Source organism: Seriola dumerili, unplaced genomic scaffold (assembly GCF_002260705.1).
Source record: "Seriola dumerili isolate Sdu_G_001 unplaced genomic scaffold, Sdu_1.0 BDQW01000113.1, whole genome shotgun sequence".
In the NCBI taxonomy this organism is placed as follows: domain Eukaryota; kingdom Metazoa; phylum Chordata; class Actinopteri; order Carangiformes; family Carangidae; genus Seriola; species Seriola dumerili.
In genome coordinates, this window is record NW_019174368.1 from 1,325,773 (window position 1) to 1,349,623 (window position 23,851).

At 40.6% G+C, this 23,851-nt stretch overlaps 1 protein-coding gene across 1 annotated transcript; it reads left to right on the forward strand.

The window, feature by feature from the left end:
• The first annotated feature begins 5,787 nt into the window (after positions 1 to 5,787).
• Positions 5,788 to 22,397, forward strand: LOC111223783 (guanine nucleotide-binding protein G(I)/G(S)/G(O) subunit gamma-13-like). Its single transcript, XM_022748052.1, has 3 exons — positions 5,788 to 6,212; positions 16,100 to 16,226; positions 18,235 to 22,397. The coding sequence occupies exons 2-3, from the start codon at positions 16,129 to 16,131 to the stop codon at positions 18,338 to 18,340; spliced, it is 204 nt and encodes a 67-aa protein (XP_022603773.1). The 5' UTR covers positions 5,788 to 6,212; positions 16,100 to 16,128; the 3' UTR covers positions 18,341 to 22,397.
• The last annotated feature ends 1,454 nt before the right edge of the window (positions 22,398 to 23,851 follow it).

Sequence of the window (23,851 nt, forward strand, 5' to 3'; positions counted from 1 at the left end):
TACTAACCCCAGCAGGAAACAGAAGACTGGGAGACATTGAAAGCAGATTGTCTACTCTGCAGTTAATTAGTTGCAGAAAATACTATGAATGCAGAAAGCTAAAACTGCAGTTGCAGAAATGCAGAATTTTGCTGTATAGCAGTTGCTAGCAAAGACAACAAAGTCAGTAATGCTTATAATTTGTTGTCCACATGGAGAGGTCTCTGTTTTTGCTTGTGCTTTCAAACTAAAACTGTGCCAGCAGTGTTTCCAAAAGTCTCTGTTTCAGGCGCTTGAAAACTCCAGAGTAGTGTGGACAGCTTGTATAAACGTTGCAAAAGAGATGCATTTTAAACCTAAAGTGCATTAGTGTGAATGCAGCCTCAGCAAACAGTTGATGAACATGCTGTATATCTCCAGGTAAGTGATAAGGGTATTTCAGTCTAGTTAGAGAAGCACAGCTCTTTAGCTGACCTTCCGAATCAATAGTGTCAAAGAAAAAAAAGAAAACCCTTCAAGGTTTTTCTAGGACAGTGAGACAGCCAATTTCCCGGTCATTTCACACCTTCTGTGTAAGTGGTTGACCGCTTCTGCTCCCAGCGTGCACTCTGGCTCCAGCAGCACAGTGGTGGCAGGTACAGGAAATCATCTGCCATCCAATGGAAATGGATTTTTTTTTTTCCAGGGGGACTTTAAAGAGCAGCAGACCATGACCCTAAAAGGTGAAAGGAACTAATTCCAACCAGCCAACATCCTGGTATCTCCGCTCTCTCTGAGACGGTCACAGCTCTTAATGGAGCCTGTAAAGTGTGATATCGGTTAAAGTCGGGGGAGAGGAGGGTGTATGATAACTAAACTAAATTAATTTTCCCTTCATCTCTCCCAGTCCTGTTTTAGCATCTTCCATCTTCACAACATATATTACACAAATAATATAATGTTTAGGTTTTAAAAAATAGAATAACCCAACAATGACAGTATATAGTAGTACAATAATGACATTCCATTAACTTCAGCCGTTCGCATGGAGACTGGGGGGAGTTACTCCTGAACTCAATACTGGGAGAAGAAATTGATGGGCTGAAACCGGATCAGTGTCTGGGGAGGACATCGTTACACATGCCTGGGTGTGAATCTAGGCGTGGTGGAGCGGCGCTGATGGTGATGGTGATCTCAATCCATCCTGATTTTATTATTAGCACTGAGCTGTCTACTTGTGATGGGACCGGTGCTGAGTGTGCTCTTTAGAGATGACTTATCGTTCACTGCTTTTGTGTGCGTATGTCCAGAGAATGTACAAGACATTTAAAGCAATAGTTAAACATTTTGTGAAGCACACTTGTTTTCTTTCTTGTAAATACGAAACTACGTCGAACAGCCGGTTAGCTTAGCCCAGCATAAGGTCTGGAAAAAGATGGAAACAGCTAGTTGGGCTCTGTCTGCAGTATGGATGTCCCAATCAAGCCTTTTGGCCCCGGTCCTGATCTGAGTCCTTGGATATAGAATATCTGTCAGTACTGAGTCTGATGATGCTCATGTTTACCTAAATCAAATAGCAATACAAGTATCTGATACCTTGAAATAACAGCTGTGTCCTTTTACATTTGGTTACTTTCACAAGCTACTTGATCCAAATAATTATCTGATTCAAAACTATAATTAATGTTGATAAGATGATGTGGATTAAAGCTTAACTGGGAGAATGTGATGCGATGTGAATTGACATGAAGTGATCAAAAGAATCAAAAGACTGATCACATCAGAATCATTCTGTTGGACTTCAGAAACAGTCCACTCATGGTTGAACAGTGGTGTTACTATGTGATCCTTCTTTTACCTCATAAACAATCTTTGATGACTACAGACAAACACGACAACAGACAAGTTTAATTTTGGAACTGATGTTAATTAATGATATCTGATATGACCTCCAGCGATGTTTGTCATTTTAACCAGTTAAAGAGAAACTGCCACCTGAATATTTTCTACTCTGGATTAGAGATGACAGCTTCATCATCACTGGAACTTGGTGAATCCATGTATTTTGCCAACTTGTGTGTCAGAACAGAATCAGTCACATCTTAATTTTCGCTCCTACATGCAGTGAAATGCTCACACTGTGGAGCTGTCATTACGAGGAGTGGTGTCTGCAACAGTATCAGGCTGAGGTGGACTAAACAGAAGCCAAAGGAAAAAATCAGATTTTGATGTGGTTTATTTTAGCTATACCGATCCATTAAAATATGCCTGGGTTGGCCCTATAACCAATCCTTCAAATTGGTACAGGACCACAGACAGTAGGTAACAAAATCCACCTACCAAAACCTTGTTTGTTTAAATCAATAGCAAAACTGAAGTCAATTCACAATTTTACATGGAGTTATGTGCCGGACTATTTCTTGACTGGAAGCAGTTGCCAAGCAACCAGCAGAGACTTCAGTGCTAATTGATCTTTTTACACTTACACTTTGACTATGGATTAAACCAGTGAGATATAACAAGGGGTGTCACGAGAACCAATACTTTTTCTGGAAATATGACAACGTTTGTTTATAGTACTGAAGGTATTTTGTAGGATTTGGTGAGGGCAGTATAATAACTCTGAAGAGTGATGTACGGAGATATTTGGTATTTGACACAAGTAATAGGCCACCAAAAGCCAGTATGCAAATGGTGCTGCAGAAAATTTCAAATTATAGGAGGAAACACCTTAAACTTATTTAAGCAGCTCAAAGACAGACATCTGGATCTGTACACAGAGTTCAGGGTGAGTGAGTGCAACAGTTAGCAATCTGTTGTATCAATGCACCTAACGTTAGCTTGTCTAAGCTAACGTTAGCTTGTCTAGACTAACGTAGCGGTGGCTCATAATGTGAGCTGGATGCTCACAACATTAGTAGACGACTGTTGTTACCGTTCAGTCTGTGGAAATACAACACTGACCTTTTAAATGAATATTTTCACTCCATGGATCTGTCACCTTGCTAGTCAATTTAAACTATTGTTTGAACACTGACTATATGGTGGTGTGTGCATGTGTGTGTGACATCCCAAGATATACTGTGTTAATTAGTGAGCTTTAGATGTGATGGTAGGCAGATTTTTCTTTTTACCTTTGGACAGAGCCAGGTTAACTCTTTCCCTCTGTTGTCAGTCTTTAAGCTAAGCTACGCTAACTAGCTGCTTGCTACAGCTGCACATTTATCATGCAGACATGAAAGTGGTAAAGATCTTCTCATCTAACTGTTGGCAAGAAAAAGATTAAACTTATTTCCTACAACGTCAAACTATTCTTTTCAAACCTGCCTTCATATGAATCTTATCTGTGAATCAAGGACAAATCCTCATCTGATTTAGAGACGTTAAATTTGAGTCCTGTGTCCTATCTCATATTACAAGACCACTGCTGACAGACGGTGCCAATTTACTCAAATCTGCTGATTCATTTTTTTAAAAGATGGCCAGTTTAAGCGAGACACTGGGCTGAAAGTCATTTAGTGTGATGTTATCATAGAGTGAATAAAGTGCTGCTTGGGAGAGCTGTCCAGACTGGACCCCTATCTGTAAGAACAGTTTGTTGATAGCCAGAAGTGGATATCAGCTCTGACTACACCAGGGACGACTGCTGCTCTGCTCTGACTGCAAAATCTGAGGACAGGATAGATGCAGCCGCCACTCAAGTCTCACTGTTGACTGGTTTTCACTATTAGAAATGAAAATATATGCAATTATTAAATCAGGTGCTTTCCCCATTCTCTTTTTGAAGGAATAATCCATGACTCTTGTTTCCTTATGTGAATTAAAGCTTTACAGTAATGTGTATGTTTTTACAGTGCACCTCCTCCAAAATCAGTGCCATCATGTCTTTTCATGGGTTTCCTGTTTGGGTTTCTGGAGGTCACTGCCTGTTATCTGTCTGTTTATGACAAACAAACCACTATTGCTGCCGTTGCTGGAACATTTTTTACTGCTTTCAGTGCTTATACACCTCAGCCCACACTTCAGCTGACATCGTCTCTCAGTTGAAATAACATTAATATCTTTCATTACTTCCACCTCAACTGACACGTCTAGCCCAGTGTATCACCTACACTTCAACTGACACTTCAGCTTCACTCAGTAATTACATTGTATTTGACACTTCAGCTTCTTTCAGCAGTTCTATTTTAACTGCCACTTCAACTACAACTATTTCAGATGTTTCAACTGTGAAGGTTCAGCAGCCAGCAAATATAAATCTTCTTTTCTAGTTTATGGTTAAATTTGGTTTCCATTGAGTTCTCCATGTTAAATCCAACAAACTACATTTATCATCCATTCTTTCATGCACAGTGTTTCTTCAAGCATTTCTCCAAACGAAAAGCTGCTGGACTGATGAATGTGTTTGCTTTGAGAATTCAATTGAAAATGTAAGTCATTATGCACCATACAGACTGAATGAGTAATACGTACGATGTTATGTAAATCCTTTGACGTTCTGTCTAAACAAAGACATGGGAATGTTTGGGTTTTTTTGCATTTCTTAGTTTTATTAGTTTTGTCCTCAACTGACCACTTTTTTTTTTAAATGATGAGCCTCAACACATTCAACAGTCTGTATACATTTTCTTTATTACCCTAAAATAGAAGACATTCTTTAATTACACGTGTTTTCAATGACCAGATGAATACATTAAAACATAACCAACTATCATATATATATATAAAAAAAGTGATTTTAACATACAATCTTTGTAGAACTACAGTACAGAACTACAAACCATTGCTGGAGTTTATTGTATTCAACACAAGAAAACAAAATATTTCCTGCACACTTCAATGTAGAAGCATCTGTTGGGTGATCACAGTGAAGTGGTAAATGTTTCACGGCTGCTTTTGTGCTTAAGTTTGACCTTGATAATTTTTTATTAATTTCTATCATTCTATTCAGTTAGTTCTCTGAAAACTGTATTAAATTAAAAAATAAAATGATTACTTGGAGAGTGATTTTTTTTTCTCCTGCTGACTTCCTGGAATCGAGCCATCTGAAAATGTCTGGTTCTGAAAGCAGCAGTGCTCCCTGGGGAGTGTTTGGGGACGAAAATAGATCAGCTGAGTGTCGGAGATGTCTCAAACAGGTTGTGTGAAATGCAACTTAATTTCTCAACAAGTTATCACAACTCAAAATGTGCTAAAGACTTAATGTAACCCAGGGGTTATACAGACACATAAACTTGTTATTAGCAAATAAAAATACAATCATTGCATCAGCAATTAAACTGTACACACAACATGCATTGTCAAGCAAGCTCCAGCTCTTCTTCTGTGGTGTCTCAGCTCCAATGCAGTATCTCTCATATGTGAAATTAAACAAACCCAAATATGTTTTTTTTTCCCTCTCAGTGGGAAACCAAATCTGTCTTTTGCAGATGGAGCTATAAGTGGCCATATTAGGGCAGAAATCCCAGAGTCTGGCAATGGGGGCGAAAAAGGGTCCACACAGAGACAGAGAGAGAGAGAGAGAGAGAGAGAGAGAGAGAGAGAGAGAGAGAGAGAGAGTGAAAGTGAGGACAGATTCAAGTCTTTGCTTCCTTGACTGTGGAACAGTGGTACCTGCTCAACCACCCCCCCCCCCCCTCTCCCGTCCCCCCGCCTCGCCTGGTCAACTCTCTATACGCATCCTCAAAGAAAATTCTCCCTCTCTCTCTCTCTCCTTCTTGTACTCTCGCTCACACACACACACACACACAAACGCGCGTGTACGCGCACACGCACGGACGCTCATATAGGAGGATCCCAGCAGAGACGCGGGGCAGTGAACGGCGGAGCGCGCACCGGACCAGCTCGTTAACTTGTCCGCTTCGTGATATTTGCCCCCCCTCTCCTCGCCCTCCTCCTCCTTATCGGAGCAGCTTCAGCAGCTACAACCACCCGGACTATCGGGCTCAGCAGCGGGTAAGAAGAGTCTCCTCCAGCTCTCCAGACAGACTCAGACCGGTCGTCATCGTCTGTTTTACTCCGGAGACTGCGGATTTTATCCTTGATCTTTTCCAGTGGATACCGAGAGTGCGCGCCGCCTCCCCGAGACCAACAAAGTCTACGGACATTAAGTCAGCTCTCATTTGTTGTATATCAGGGAAATTAAAATCCTCTTATCCGTGTGCCGGTCCAGCTGTCTTCCCTGCCCGCCCTCCGGTTAAACTGCACCGGTCAGACTTGGAAAGAGCAACAGCCTCCGCCGGCGCATCAGTGAGGTAAGAGATGCGACTGTCTCCGTTAGCCACACTACACAATTACAGTCGTTCACGGCTCCTGTTGTGCCAGCACAATGGGGTCTCTATTAGCATATTAGCTGCAGGCCTTTCTGCAGCAAAAAACGAGTTTGCATGATCTATATTTACGAAATGGGGGTCAAATTATCCCCCCAAAAAAGGAAATTCTAGATGCTATTTATTAGAGGTAAAAATAAAGAAAGAAGAATCATGTAGACTATATGTGCTCGTGTGTCATCAGTAGTTTATTTTAAGTGCAGCTACTTCACAAAGTGCAACTATCTGGGTGGAGGATTTCATACTTTGTCCGCCTCCAGCTCCCCAGCACACACACCTCAATACCCACGAATATTACATAAAACTTACATTTCTCCTCTGCACTTCCTCCTCCTCCTTTCTCATGTCTTTCTCTGGCCTCGTTCTGCTCCTGGAGTGGGGCACTTTTTAAATTTTTTTTCTAATTTTAAAGAAGAGGGGGTACATTTGTAAAAAGGAGCAAAAACTAAAGCCCTGTTTCTTGGGTATAATAAACATTGTACATTATTAATGGATACATGGTTTATTCAGTGTGATAAATGAATGCCAAATAAACAATTTGAAATATATGACCACTCTAGTGCCTCTTTGTGGCTGTGTTGTGTCTCATTGGGGTTGTTCTGCACCTCTTCGTAGTCATTTGGTTTCTCTTTATGGTTAATTAGCATCACTGTGTTTGTTTTATGCCTCTTTATAGTCATTTGTAGTCATTTTGTGTCTCTTTGTGTTTGATTTACGTCTCCTTGTAGTCATTTTGTGTCTCTTTGTAGCCCCTTTTTTGCTTCTTTGTACTCATTTGATTGACTTTTTACTCCAGGGACCCCTGGGTCTGTTCAGTAATCCTTCCATAATACTTATAAGCCAACTAACTATCACCTTCTCGGCCCCCCATACACACACAGACATGGTGAGGGACCATCACTCAGATCTCTGATGAGGCTCTTTACAATGACAGTACAGTGGAGGCAGATATGTAACAGCTGACCTTAGTGTGTCCTTACACATGCAAACATTTATTCCATCCAGTCCAGTTCAGGCCTGTATTGATCAGATGTGATCGACTGGAACACTTCCCCCGTGTAGCCAGGGCCGTGCTGGTGTGATATCAGCTGGACTGGTCCCAGTGGTTTCAGAGCTCATTGAGGTGCCGAGCGGATCGCCTGGTTGTAAAAGCTCAAACATCATCTGTCAGTGTCTGGCATTTATTATCCTCAGCAGCATCTTCTCCTCAGTTTAACGGCATGGCGCCTCTTCTTTCTGTCTTAGTCTCCACTCTCAGCTGGTCAGAGGCGCTCTGCCTGTTCCTTTCTATTTTTAGTCTCTATTTACAATGCAGTAGCTATAGAGGCAAGAAGAGTTGCTCACTCTGTTTCTCCTCATCTGTCTCTCTACCTCTTATTCATCCTTCACCATCTAATCGTATTCCGTTTTGTCTGCACCTCGTTCACCCACCATCACATCCTCATGTCCCTTCCACCTTTTGGTTTAACAGTTAAACCTTCAACTAGTCAGATAGAGCGATTTAACACATTAAACGCTGGTAGCAGCTCGCGCACTGCCACCTGCTCCACATTGCAGTACATCACTGTTGGAGGCTGGGAAGACAGTGGAGGAGACAGGGGGTAGAGGTTAATCTCTGGATGCTTTTGACCCAAATCACCATGCGACCTACATACCCTCCCCTAAAACAACCACCCCACTTTCCCTTCCCCACACCCACCCAAACATATCTTATAAAGCACACACCACACGCGCGCACACACACACACACACACACACACACACATAAATAACATTTGACCCAACGACAAATTTCCATTGTTGCCCAGTGAGTTGTTAATTACTTGAAACAAAACATGCGAAGCTACTACTGCAGGAGAGAGGAAGAAAATGTTTGATTAGAAGATTTCCAAAAATAATGTTAATAAAGAAAATGTAATTAACTTAATTAATTAACTGACATCTTTTATGATACTTGAGCATAATCTTGAGGCAAACGTGACCTCCCTTCATGGAAACGTGTCCCAGTTTAAACTTTACAGCTTCATATCCATCACAGTAACCGCTGCATACACTGAAGCTGAAGTTGGGCCTAGGTTTTACTACATTTATCTTTACATTACCTGTTACCGCTCTGGTTTGGATGTAATAATGTACCAAGTTTACATCAGTGAATTATTAATATTAATTCCAGTATGAATACTGTAAAAAATGACACCGCTGCCATCCAGATCGGCCTCTGTACTAACTGTGTTCAATCATTAGTTTTTAGCTCCAGGTCAGACTTCATGACGAATCTGCCAGACAGCACACGGCACTGTTGTTTCAGTGCAAACACAGACAAAGCCTTGTTCAGACGGTGTACAGATTATGTATGAGATGAGTAGAAGTTTATTTCTGCAGTGATTCAGCGAAAACACTTCGCACAGTACAATATGATCCAGTGCAGCAGAGGAAAAATATGTGGTTGGTCCGCCACTTTGGTCCAGACTGAAATATCTCAACAGTTATTGAATGGATATCCATGAAATCTAGTGCAGACATTCATGGTTCCCAGACGACAAATCCTAATTACCGTGGTGATCCCCTGACTTTTCCCCCTAGTGTCACCATGAGCTAACATTTGTGGTTTTTAATAAAAATGTGAAATTCGACACAGACACTAATGTTGCCCACAGGATGAACTGTAATAACTTTGCAGATCCCTTAACCTTTCATCGAGTGCCACCATCAGGTCGGAGGTTTAAGTTCTCCAATACTTTAGTTTTGACATTCCCTTCAGCCTCAGCTGTACAAATGGTAGCACGCTAACCGATAAACTAAGATGGTGAACATGGTGAAATATCAACATGTTAGCATACTGACGTTAGCATTTAGCTCAAGGCACTGACGTGTGCTCATATGCAGACACTCAGTGTTGTATGAACGGAACTGTGTCTGTTGTCCGTCCCGCTGTCTCCATTTCTTGGGGAGTGTATCAAGGACTTTATTGTCCTAGCATAAATCAGATTTATGCCACTTATCCCAGACCACTTAGTGGTGTCGTTAGACTAAACAAAGATGTCCATAACCAGCCTGATGGTCTGATACAATTCCTGCATAACCAATCCACCTGTTGCCCACACGTATGGACTCGAAGTGGCAGTGTTGGCCCGTATAGCACTGAGTCCATATTCAATACTCATGTTGCTGCAACACCAGTCCACAACAGGGTGTTGCAGTAAATCCCCAAGCAATGTGTCTCTATACATTGATTTAAAGTCCAGGTAGCTTGATCATGTGAACAAGATCCTGCAAACTGCCCCGTATGTTCCATGAATCATCAGCAAAAAAAAAAAAAAAAAAAAAAAAACACTTTAAACTATGTGAATTAACCAACTATAACAACAGCATTGCACTCAGGTTGATTGTTGAGTATGAATTCATTCGTGTATGCGTGTAAATCTACACCTCCTGAGAATGCATTAACGTGGAAGTCAAAAGCCAGCAGACGACTGCCGGTACACATCCTTACCATATCCTGTGTGAACACGAAGCAAAGCTTTTAGTTTCTTTGAACGGCAGATGGTAGAGTGCCAGACACTTTGAGGAAGTCAAGGTCTTCCCTGTGACAGCAAGCAGATAGGGGTGTTTGAAATTAGTTTATAGTCATTGTATCAAGTGATCACAATAAATGTGTCAGAGATATTGGTGTTTTAATATATTTCACTATCACCTTTAAATATGAGTGCTAGTTGAGGTATAATATGTAATTTTTGGATGGTTTTATCAGCGAGGAACCGCGGCTGACAAGCTCCTGGCTGGGCAACAAAGAGAGAGAGAGAGAGAGATTGCTAATGTGTGGAGAAATGGATTAACTGTGTGGAATTTGTCAAAATGGACAGGGAGCACTTAGCGAGGAGTCATCCGTGGAAGACAGCGGGAGACAGACAGAAAACAGATATCAGAGCAATGAGAGGAGGAAAGTGAGAAGGTGGTGGGGTGAGGGGCTTCCTGCCTCAATTCTTCTTTGTGATATAAACCTCATGGTATTAAGACAACAGTAAGCCACTTCAATCTTTACGAGTGTAATGTTTACATGGCGCGGTGTCTGAGGTTTAGAGTTTGCACAGGTTTTAATTAGCTGGTAGCAGAGATGCAGAAGATAAACACACGGAGACATGGGAGGGTATTGAGCAAATAACAGGCAGAGTAATTTGAGAAGAAGGACACAGTAAAATGGAAAGAGGTAAATGATGGGGAGAGAAGAGAATGGGGAGAATATAATGGCTGGGCAGGTGGATAGATGAGAGGAGAAAATGGAGGGACAATATGGTTTAAAAACATTGCTTTTAATAAATGTATTAGTACATTATCTATATATCCCTATAAGGCCAAATATTGTAGTTACAGTTGTACAATTACAGAAATACTATTATCTGTTTGTGAGGTTTTTTTGGTTTCCTTGTTGAGGGTTTTTATGAAATTTTGCTTGCATCTGGATTTACAGTAATTATGTAGGAGACTATTTACTTACACTGACACCAAAATCACCTGTTTCCTTGTACTTGTACAGTATAATGAGAACTGGATAGTGTGGTAAAAGATAAGCCCCTTCTCTAGAAAGTATCTCACTGGGCACATAAGTGAAAAAGTTCTTCAGGTTTCTGATCTGATGGTCACTTTTCTGGGTGTGTATAGCATGCAATCCTACAAGTGAAGTTTATATACTTGTTTCAAACAACAAAGATGTTTTGAAGGGAATGTAATGCTGCCAAGATCATATACTGTATATGTACAGTATGTATACGCAGTGGTGCCAAAAGTCTGAGACCACTTTCCCATTTGCTTAAACTCACTGAATATATTTTCTTTACCAAAGTAGAGAAGAAAACCTGTTAACTAACGAATCTTGGAAGTTGCAAAATGTTGGTACTGAACATATAACCAAAGCATTTCACAACGTATTTCATTTGCTTTCCTGCACCACTTTCACAATGCAACAACCGCTCAAACCTTTCTTACGGTTTAGGCACTTGTATATGCCGTTTACAGTGATAACGGTGGCAGATTTGATAGAAAAAAAAAACAGGCTTTTCATTTGTAGCCTGGAGATGTTGATTTTGTGGGCTGAAATGACAACAGTCAGGCTAATTAAGCTAATTTTAGCTCATTGTCTCCAGGTGCACTTGGAGACAACTAAAAGACTGAGGCTAAAGCTGCTGTTACATAGTTTTAAATCAGTATAACTGTTGGTTTTTAGAGCATTTCCTGGCATTCATGCAGTGATCTTTAGCTGTACAGTGTCCCATCACCCACCACCTAAAGCCAGTCTTCCCCAAAACTTGGACCAGACCTCTTTCAGAAAGATGAGACAATGAATTAGTAGGAAAAAAATGGCCGACAGACAGAGACACTTGCAGAGAAGAAGTGAGACAAAGAGACAGGGAGGAAGGGAGGTAGGTGCTGGGAAACTGATGGATAGAGTAGAAAAATAGGAGTAAATGTGGAGGAGAAGTACGCAGTGAAAACAGGGGTGAAGGAGATGGTGAGTGATAGAGTTAGAGAGAGGAAAGCATCCAATCCTCCTGTCGTCTCTGGAGGATGCTGCTGAAACCTGATCTCATTCAGGACCTGCCCGTCGCTCTGCCTCTCTCTCTATCTCTGTCTAATATTGGTAGGACACACACACACACATACGTCGTTGTGTAATATTGCACCTGGGTGTTTTCCTCAGACTCAATAAAGGACACACATCTTTCTCAGTGCCATTCTTTCCTTTTTTGAGCCACAACCTTTCTCCTTTTCAATCACTGGTCACAAAGCTGTGATAGTACTCGCATGTGACTGAGACGTTCAAATAAAAATACAGTTAAGTAGCTGAAATCAGAAGTGAAAAAGCTAAAGTTGTATTTTTACTTGACATTTTTCCAGTTTTTTCCAACCACCACCTACAGTACATTTTGGCAAAAACAGAAGTAGAGACTTTGAGAACCATTTAAACATAAAAATGGTTGATATTCATTAGCATGCTGACCGTGCGGTGAAGTAGTGGTTGTATTCAGAGGTGCTGTTTCCTGCCTCAAAATGCCCCCTCACTCACTAAACTGTCATAAAGAACAATTGCATAATATCAAGTATTATTTAATGTCCCTTAAAAATACCAGAGTTGTTCCTGTGTTGAAGCACCTTAGTGAGATCAATTCTGAGTGCAGACTACACAAGCACTCGGCTCGCCCCGAATCCTCAAATGACTCACACACACACACACACACACACACACACACACACACACACACACACACACACACACACACACACACTCACAAGAGGGGAAGAGTATTATTGAGAGAGTATAGTGGACAGAGAGCGTGGGTGGGGAGTGCGAGAGAGCAGGAGGGAGGAAGAGACAAAGAAAAAGACGCAGCGGAAGAGAAGAAGACAACATTGCTATAGAGAGTTGAATTATTTATTATTTGTATATAGACTATGTGATAAAGTATATTTTCTGTTCCTGACATGCCAAGTTAGTAAACTGTGGATGGGCCAAAATCAATTTCACATCACTCTAACACTTCACAACTGAATGTGTATGTGTGGGCTATAATAAGTCCTAAATATATCCTGTCTTTAAAAGGAATAGTTTGAAGTTTTGGGAAAATTAATACTTATTCCCTGTACTTCTGAGAGTAAGAGGAGAAGATTAACACCACAATTGTGCATTGAGTAGCTAGAGTGAGGACATGTTACACCTATCAACATCTCTTAAAGCTCATTATTGTATATTTAATCTACACGGACAGAAATTACAGTAGAGGCAGTTAGTTTCAGCAAGTAATGCCCCTTAAAACCACATAAGCCTTTTATTTTATTTATTTTCTTTTTCATTTCTGTCAGGTTAAACAAATCAGATACAACGTGAGCATCACAGTTGCCAGTAGTTGTTTTATTTCACTGTAGACAAAGCCACGCTAGCTGTTTCTTCCCGCCTTCGCTCTTGATGCTAAGCTGGGCGAACCACGTCTCAAACTGAACTCAGATATTTGAGTGGTTGGAAAGGAGAAAGACAGAAAGAGCTCTCAATTGCAGCAATAAGTGTTCTTAGATACTAAAAGGATGCTGAAAGTCTCAGTTAACCTGGATACCACAATACATTCACACAGGAGTGCAGTCCTGCAGTTAGCTGTAGTTAGCCATGACTTTGACCTGGTTACGTGTGTCTTTCTTCCTCTCACCCAAGGCTGTAGTGTCCTAGAAGGCTGCACTGAAATCCTCACATAACTGCACATCATGTGCCACAACACTATCAGTTAAATAAGTATGGTTTAATCTCCTGCACATTGTGTCATACAGTATGTAATATTCAACTTTAATTACAGCTAATATGATATGACGTGATAAAATGCGCCGTTTTGTCTCCATAGGATGGATTTTGTCTTTAGCTAAATGCATTTCTGAAATGGATACGACCTCTTAAAGTGCATATTACGGATGCTTTAATGTCTGCAGGCTGTGTAAAGGGAGAGCTGTTCATATTGTGCTGGGTGGGTGGCTCAGATTTTGCAGCTGCATACAGTTTTAGAAACTTCGTGTAAGATTTGTGTGGAAAATCCAATCTTCAGAAATCTGAGCAGTGCAGGTGTCGTATACAGAAACCGTGCTGAAGAAAAGAGGAGGGCATTTCCTACACAGGACAAAATACTAATAATATCTTATACATTTGGCACAGCTAGTAGCCTCTCCTTCCTTTTAACAGTCTTCCTGTCAGCACTAGATGGGATTTGTTCAAGTGTCTACTTTATCCCTTTCCTCACAGAGGCCATTAAATGACAAGGGCCTGTTATGCGGTGAGCACACAAACAGCCTACATGTCTAAACCGCACTGTCATGTCCTCACTTAGGAGCCTCCAAACATTGGTAAATCAAAATAAGATGATTAAAGTTGTGTGTCCAAATCCAGGCCTGGCATCTTGGTGAAATTCTAGTACTACTACTACTACTTATTGTATGTCAGAGGGTTGGGGTAGTCATCCAAAAAGTGCTGAAGGACAGGGGTGAAATTAAAAGCGACACCAGTTGTGACTTATAGTAAAATAGAGCAGTAGAATAGAAACATGTCAACGAATGTGAAATGAACTTTTTTGTCTGATGTGCCCCGACAGCCTCAGATGAACTCTAGTACCCCTACATTGACATGTGTTCAGTTGAATTGATTAATCTAGATGTTATTCAACTCCACTGATTGAATAACACAAAAGTGGCTATTGTGATTATAAAATGTGTTTCATACAGCTGGCAATTCTTAATTTTGCTTGATCAAGTTTGCATCTGTATCATGACCACTTGGTGTGGATATACTACATATATATATATATATATATGTATATATTACCTATCATTATTATTATTATTATTATTATTGCCTTCATTTTAAAGCCAGCAGTAGAGAGGCAGACAGGAAACATGGGGGAGAGAAGGGATGTGACATACAACAAAGGTACTCTGCCAGAATCGAACCACGGATGTTGTGGTTATGTTGCATGCGCTCCAGTGTATCCACTACTTTTAACTGTTTACTTATAAGCCTATTTTTTACCTATTTAACCACTTATCCAGCACTTGTAGTTATACTGTTCACCAATTCCTTTTAGCTAATTCATCTATTTATCCACTACTTTCAGCTTTTTCATCATTTATCCAATACATTTAGCTAACTAGCTTAACCATTTGTCCATTGCTAACTGCTAACTATTTAGACAACTGCTTGCTCACTAGACGTCACACACTCTCATTTGCAACAAGTAGTTGACTCAGTATGTATAAGAAATACTGCATTTTTAAATGTAATTTATATTTGTGTTTAAATTAGTTGAGCTAGTCCAAAATCTATCCACAGAAGTACCTCCAGGGGTACAAGCACCCATGGTTGTAATAAAGGTTCTCACACAGTTTCAAGCTGCACTGCTACCTTTTAACTGTATTTTTTTTCATCCAGTGCTCGATGCAGTGGGATGTGGAGGGGAAGGGGGGTGGCTACACACTTATCTCCCAGAGTGAAGTTTTGTGTTGGGACACCAGTACATTTCAGAAGCACACGCAATACAATCAAGGGGGGGGGGGGGGGGGGGGGGGGGGGGGGGGGGGGGGGGGGGGGGGGGGGGGGGGGGGGGGGGGGGGGGGGGGGGGGGGGGGGGGGGGGGGGGGGGGGGGGGGGGGGGGGGGGGGGGGGGGGGGGGGGGGGGGGGGGGGGGGGGGGGGGGGGGGGGGGGGGGGGGGGGGGGGGGGGGGGGGGGGGGGGGGGGGGGGGGTTGAGGGTGATAAGAAGAAATGGGACATAGCACAAGTACATGCTGTGCTTTTTCTTTTCTTTGGGTAGGGAAGCAAAACATTTTCAGGTATTGAAAATCAACTCAACTCCAACTCAACGCCATTAATCGTTGTATGAAATCACCAAACTGAAGGTGGCAATATACAAGAATGAACCAAGGTTTGCATGAAATTGATGCCCTTGAACTTCTGTCATTTTGGTTGCAAACATAAATTGCATGTGGCATATTCAACAAAGCTATGGAAGCTTTTCCTGAAGTGGAAACATGCAGCTCAAGAGACACAAAAGAAGGCAACTGAATATATCCTGTGGTGTTAAGTGGGTCTGCCAGTTTTGGCAGCACTTGGTTGTACTCTATGAATTTAACAGCCTCTATTCTCCCTTCCTGTAGGTGGAATCTCTAAGCAGCGGTTATAAATCAGATGTACTTCGTGGTGTTCTTGCTGCAGGGCAGGGTTGTATTGAGTGTGTCTGCCTACTATTTAACAGTACAAATATATCTCTATCCTCCTCTCGCTGTGCACAGGTAGAAAAGCCCTACATCAAGCTGCAGCCATGGATGAGATGGACCTGCCCCAGATGAAGAAGGAGGTGGAGAGCCTCAAGTACCAGCTGGCCTTCAAACGAGAGAAGTCCTCCAAAACAGTGACTGAGTGAGTAGTTAGTCCACAATAGCTCTACAAACTAATGCACAGAGTTAGAGCCCAGAACAATGAGTACTGATGTTAAAAATAAAATACCCTTGTTTTTTCCAAATACATTGAGAACACCGCAAATAATCAAAATTACACACAGTATTATCAGTAGTTTACAGAATCTCAACCCAAGGTCTACTTACTCGCTTGTTGTTGCTTTTTGAGTGGTTTATTAATTTATGCAACAATATTATAAATGGCACTCGCAAAAGACGGAAATATCTTCATTGTGATATGATTAAATAGATGTAATGATTTTGGTGATGACAGCATTAGACATTCCAGCACAATGATAAAACAGCAATATGACTTCATTAACTACAACCGCCTCGCAGGCTACTGTCAGAGCCACGGGCAGATCTGAGCATTAAGCAAAGCTGCAGCCATCATTAGGATCTGTACAGCACTCTCTTTGTCTGCCTCAGGCTCTCACAGCAGTGCCAGTAGATTAAGGGCCAATCAAGGAAACTCTGAAAAAACACTTCATCTGAGGCTTCATCAGCTCTGCTCGAACGGACTGTCTTTTGACTGATGCCGTTTTTCATGTCGAGTGCCAGAGTATTCAGGGGCAGTGTTTTGAAACCCGGTTTGAAAGTCTTATGAAAGTAAAAAAAAAAAAAAAACTATTAAAAAAACAGAAGTAGCACTGATGACAAGAGTTCATTGTCTGACTCAAGGAGAAGGATTTGATGGATATTCAACTGAATTTTAAGCGAGAAAATGCAACTTTTGAGAGAAGAAATTAAACATTCTTCCTCTTACACATTCCTAAGCAATAAAACACACTTTTGCTAATTTCTGTTTTTTTATGCCACTTGATCTGGTCTGCCCAGTAGCTATGGTGGCTGTTGTTAGTTTATAACTATTGCTGTGTAACTGACATTACTGAGTCAGCTGTAAAACTAGAAGTAAACACATGGCATTTATTGAAATGTTAATCTGTGACATGTTAAAATCTAGTGTAACATTAGCACAAGCAAAAAGGAGTAATAAAATCTACGATCGTATTCAGTTACGAAATAACAGCTATCTAAAGTTAGCTAACATTAGCTAACATGTAAGGTTAGCTAATATAAGGCTATAAAGGAAACAGGAAACGTGACTTCAATGTCACAACTAATAAACTTCATTTTTGTGTTTGGCATGATGATATATAATGTCCCTGACAACCTCTGCAGTGTCATTCGTCTCATTTAGCCATTTGTTAGCAACTGGCCGTTTTCTAAGACACAGAAATGCTTAAAGAAATCATGACTGGGGTATTTACTGACATATTTTATGCCGTAGAACAAAACATGAAAACGTATTAGACTTTGGGACAAGGAAACTGGATGTGCTAAAATGCGAACTAATTTCCGGGTTCAGCCCTGCAGCACTGTTTAGCAGAACAGCGGGTCAGCAAACCTGGTTCTGCAAATTCACCACATTTAAAGCTCACTAATTAGCATTTTATATCTTGTTTGTTTAATTTGGGGGGGGGGGTTGTATGCCAGATTATTCCTTGGCCAGGATTTCATACTTGAGAGTGCTGTTGGTCATCGCATCCAGCTCTTGCCAAGGAAGTGAACAAACTTTATTTCCCAGTATTTTAATGCAAGTGGAAAAATTGGACATTTCCCAATAAAGCTCAAAAACTAAAAACAAATTATTCATCTAATCATCATTGATTAAGGTCGCTACTATTAAAGTTTATGGAGAGCCAATTACAGCTGTAGTTTTTAATGGATGTGATTTCAACTGCAGTTAAGTACACAAGGACTTAATTAAAATAGAAAAAAAATGTCCAAAAAGTAAAAGTACCCAAAAAGCTGCAGAAGTAATGCGATTAGTTACGTCTGGTTGCTCAGATTCTCTCTCTTTCTTGCCTTGTATGGAAAAGAGGAAATGGATAGAGGATGGATTGTAGTAATAAAGTCCCTCAGGAATTTAAAAAATGTCTCTTGTCTCTCTCTGTCTCTCCTCAAAGTTTGGTAAAGTGGATAGAGGACGGCGTCCCAGAGGATCCTTTCTTGAACCCGGAGCTGATGAAGAACAACCCTTGGGTGGAGAAAGGAAAATGCATCCTTCTCTAGAAGAAACGACCCACCCTGTCACAACCTTTCAACTTCAACCCACGCTGACCAACACACACCTACAGATGACCCCTTGAACCTGGCCCTCCCTGGCCTGCGAAGGCCGCGGCAGGACAGCGCCTCCCAACCTCTCACCGTGAATGTACAACAGCTGATTTCCCCCAACCTCTCCCGAACACACACCCCAACAAGGGCACAGAAACACACACTCTCACACACTTTCACTCCAAATTCTGGGGTTTCTCCCCGACTGCCACACATTCACTGCAAGTTTATTCCTGCCACGGCAATGCATCGTTACTATGATATTACGACAATGATCAATACTCCTACTACATGTCTCTATATGAATACATAACGATTTATTTATGCAGCTGCCAGTCACAAGCTTTCTCTACTCTTACTCTTCATTCTGAGCATAGCACTTTTTATTTCTTCCATTTATGATGAATTAATGAGCTGTAATAAAATGTAGAGTCAGATTCTCGATACCAAACTGACTGTAGATCTGCTGGGGGAAGGGGGTTTGTTCTACAGTGAGATATCAACCATATTACCACACATAAAACTGAAACAAAATTATGGTACTTTTTTAGCTTGAAGGTGACGGCTCAAGTCTGTGGTTGACAAAATAGTTACAATAAAGTTGTTAAAACCTCATTAGAATTAAATTAACCTGTCCATAAGAAACCCTATAATGATTTATAATTAAATGAGGATCATTTTTAGTCCATACAGTGTATTTACACACCAAGGATTTGCTTATATTGGTTTACAGACTATGGTTCTAATGTTTTATGAAGTCAGAAAGGAGGACCTGCACATAAAGGACATTAAGACTAGTATTTAATGATACATAATGTCTTCATATGTATTTGCTTGCCTTAACTAAATATAATATGCTTGTTCTTCATTATCAATCATCATTCACACACTTATAACTGCGAGTGTTTTGTATCTCGATTAAATCCAGATACAATTTAACACTGTTTTGTTTACACTTACCGACATATATAACTAGCTTCATCACCCAGGTCATGAATCTGATTGCAGTCTGTCATGGTTTCCCCAGGCTACATGTGAATCAGAGTTCTACTGCATGTATCGGGCTCTACTGCCGATCAATAATGCACCTGAAGCTGAATCGTATATATTGATTTTACCTTCTAAGGTGGTTTGAACAATCCGATTTCCGTCCATCTTGAATGCTCTTTGGTTGCATCTACACTTAGCTTTTGTGATATTTTCTATCCATCCAAGATGCATGAAATGACTGAGTGTAAACACAGTCTTTGTCTGCATTCAAGCCATTTTCCAGTCAGCATGGTGGCAGTTTTAATACATTATATATCCCTATACTGTAAACCATTGTAGCAGTTTGAATGATCCCTACTATTAATTTTAAGTCTTTATAGATTCTTATGGTGCATTCACTAATTATAAACATGTTTGTTATTGACTAATTACACTACACTTGTAATATGTTAAGCACAAACTTGATTTGACAAATGCAACTGTTACAGATCTGATTTTTTTAAAAAGATGAACTCCAAGGATTTAGCACATGGAAACAAGTTTATTAATTATCTAAAGATGTCAGTATGCTAGAAACTAGCTCGTACGTCGTGTCACATGAACACAAAAGAAGACAAACGTGTTTGTAGCTCCAAACAGCCATGACTCGAAGTCAGGGTGAAGCGCCTGCTCTTAGAGAGGGGCAAAAATGCGGGTAATGGTGCAAACTTTTTCAGACAATATTTCCACGGTGTTGAATTTGGTTGTACACATGAGAAGTGATGGAAACAGTGCAAGAATGAAAACAAGATCTTGAGAGAAAGGTTAAAACCCTGCTTAGTTTCTGGGTGTACAATGTCGGCTTTGGAAAGTTACGTAACTTGTTGGACACGCCCCACTCCTTCTCCCATGGCACTTCATTTGAGTCATACTGACATCTTGAGAGAACGTCTGACATATACACAAAATATCAACGGCACTGCCAACGATCTCTACCAAAACAGCTGAAGCCTTTACGTGGAACAGGCAACGTGCATGAACCCCAAGAAGAGTTCGCCGCGACAGCAACATTAGTCGCGCCGTTTTTCAGCTTTCAATGCTACCTTCAACTCGTAATGCATGGTTATCAAATTTACATTCTGGAGAGAGAGATCTGCAACCAGTGCTGTTTTTTTTTTGTTTTTTTGCTTCAGTGTCAAGAGGTCAGAGAGAGTCATCGCAGCTCTTTGTGTTGTCAGAGCAGAGTGGAGCTCTGGGTCTCTGGAGGAGGTTTGAGTTTTCTGCTCCCTCTCCTGCTTAGCTACAGACCCTAAGGCAACACACAAACACATATAAACACACACACACACACACACACACTCAACACCCATACAACCGTACACACACTATCTCTTTCCACACATGTACAGATAGACCCCTTTAACTTATTAACTTATTGATCAAGACTTGGTTTATTTATTTATTTATTTATTGATGAGACCTCTCTCTCACCTGTAGTTTTTGTTTCCTACGTCTGCACTCCCTCTTCCTCAACTTGGAAAAAACAAAGACCAAAAAAAACAAAAACAAAAACAAAAAACGACTACACCTTGCCAGATCACATCTACTACTGCCTTGTACACAGTTTCCTTAATATAAGAATGTAAATATAATGGCATGAGGTTTGAACATCACCACTGACCTCTGAGCTGGTCTGTGTGTGTGTGTGTGTGTGTGTGTGTGTGTGTGTGTGTGTGTGTCTGTGTGTGTGTGTGTGGCTGTGTTACTGTGTGTTTGTGTGTGTGTGCATATTTTCAAACAAAGTGCTTCAATTTGGACATTAGGCTTCCATGTGGATTATGATGCACACACACATGCAACTGCATCTCACACACACACACACACAAACACACACACACACATACACACACAACACACACACACACACACACACTGCTTAGTAAGAATGTGTATGAGGGGAGGAGTGGCAAGGATGTGGGATTCTCTGAAAGACTGGGGGACAGCGGAGCCTCACATCATCTCAGTACTGTAATGAGACTCATGTACATTTTCTTCAAGATGTCCCAGTTCCCTAAAGGCTGCTCAGTGCTCGGAGGACTTCTTATGTGTAACTGCAAATATTCAATTTTCCTCTTTTGAAACAATCAAATCCACGATGTGCTAATAAATTATTTATCTTAATTACTGCTTGCATGTAACTCGTAAAACATGTATGAAAGGCGTTGACATGTTTCACATTTCTTAAAATACTTTTAGGGAACAAAATAAAAACTTTTAATGTAAAATTGTGTCACTGAGCCTGAAGTGAGGCCGGTGAATTTATGATGTCCAGTGCAACTCTAAACATATGCTGTTTGCAACATGAACTACAAATGGAGCCATTTTAGAAGTCCCATGGTTCAATTAGAGGCACCGCCCTTATTTTGAACTTTGTTTTCTTTGATTTTATTTAATAGTTTAGCTGTTGGAAAGTTCAATGTACTAGTTGGTTTTTAAAATATAACCTAGTAATTTCATAACTAATGCATGACGAGGGACTTCCAAAATGGGTTCTACGGTGCAAAGAAGTTCACATTTTCTGCTTTTCCGGTGTTTGGCTTAAGTTTGTTACACTCCAACATGATTTCTAGGTTTAAAGATTTAACACTTTCTTTAAGTTCTTACACCATCACCACTGGGAAAGCAATAAATGCTGTGTCACAACCAACGGCCCAAAACAAACTTAAGAAGTACGTGAGAGGATTTCTGATTCTGCTTGTCCCTGGTCTGTTTTTTTTTTCTGTCTTGCTACTGTAACTTTACTTGTTTGGTTTGTTTTTATATAATCAGAACGTGCGTATGTATGTATGTTATTACTATTATAATGACAGCATAAAAATCTTGTCTAAATATCTAGCAACATATTCCTTGTGAGAGTGCTTTGGAAAAATTATTATGCATCAGATCAAGTCCTTAGCGTAAAGATGACAATGAGCAATAAATTAAAAATCATTTTTTATTGAATGTTTTACAAAAACATTTATCTTATTGAATAAAGTAGAAGATTTTTAGACAGCCTGGTTGTCTGCCTTGTTTTGTTTTTGTATGCACCTCTCTATATGTCCCACAACACTCATCACACACTTAATTGGGAACACCTGTACACCTGCTTATTCATGCAATTATCCAATCAGCCAATCATGTGGCAGCAGTGTGCTGCACAAAATCCTGCAGATACAGGTCAGGAGCTTCAGTTAATGTTCACATCAAACATCAAAATGTGATCTCAGTGACTTTGACTAAGACATGATTTTTGGTGCCAGACGGGCCGATGGGTTCAAGTGTTTCTGTAACTGCTGATCTCCTGGGATTTTCAAACACAACAGTCTCTAGAGTTTTTACTCAGAGCGGAGCCAAAAAATAAAAAGCATCCAGTAGTGATGTTGATGTTGAGGTGAGAGGTCAGAGGAGAACGGCTAGACTAGTTGGAGATGACAGAAAGGCTATGGTAACTCAGATAGAAACTCTTTAAGTCGCAGAATGAACAACATGTTGATTTTTTTAATCAATTTGTCATTTTAAACATGTCTATCTTCACATTCTGGAGAAAGTGGTCTCAGACTTTTGGACTCTACTGTTTATTATATGAACATATATTAGCAGACTTTGGGATTATGTAACATATATCTATAAATGTCTAGAAATAGTCTTTTCCAGGGGAGCCTCAGTGGGTCACCTGGTAGAGTGCGTACCACATGGGCTTAGTCCTACCTGCAGCAGCCATGGTTTTGAATCCGACCCATAGCCCTTTGCTGCATGTCGTCCCCTCGCTCTCTCTCCCTGACTTTCCTCTGTCTCTCTCACTTCACCATCTGAATAAAGGCAAAAAATACCTCAAAAAATTACTTATCGTCTTTCCCAGATTGAGACAAGAGTGCTAGCCTTCAAATTTCTAGCATCTTGTTCAACCACTTTTCGCTTCACTTTCCCTTCATTTTTGCAGGGCTTTCATCTGATGCTCCAAAGTCCAAAATCTACAGTGAACTAGTTTTAGAGTTTAGCCTCTTAGAGCCGCTCTGCTTCCAGGATATCGTCGCAAAATAGATCCTCAGAAATTCTTCGTTACACTTCAAAGAAATATATTTTTGTAGAAATATCACTGTTGGGGATATTTATGACCATATTAACATTCATGGTCATGGAAAGTCAGGCGGCTGTCTAGCATAACAGTTAATTAGCTATCATGGCAGGCAGTCATGAAATAGCTATTTTTAGCTAGCAGCAAGAGTGCTAGCCTTCAGAATTTTAGCCTCCTGTCCTGCCTCTCTCTTTTATTCAGTCTTTCCGCAACTGCAGTTCTTTGCCTCTGAGCGTCAGGTTTTAATTTGATTACTCTAAGTTTTTCAGCCTCCCAGAGCAAAACTTTAAAGTTCAAATCTGCAAGAGAAGACAAAGGCAGATAAATGAATGACAGAAGCAGAGACCTGGAGAGGAAGTGAAAGAGATTAAAAGATAGGA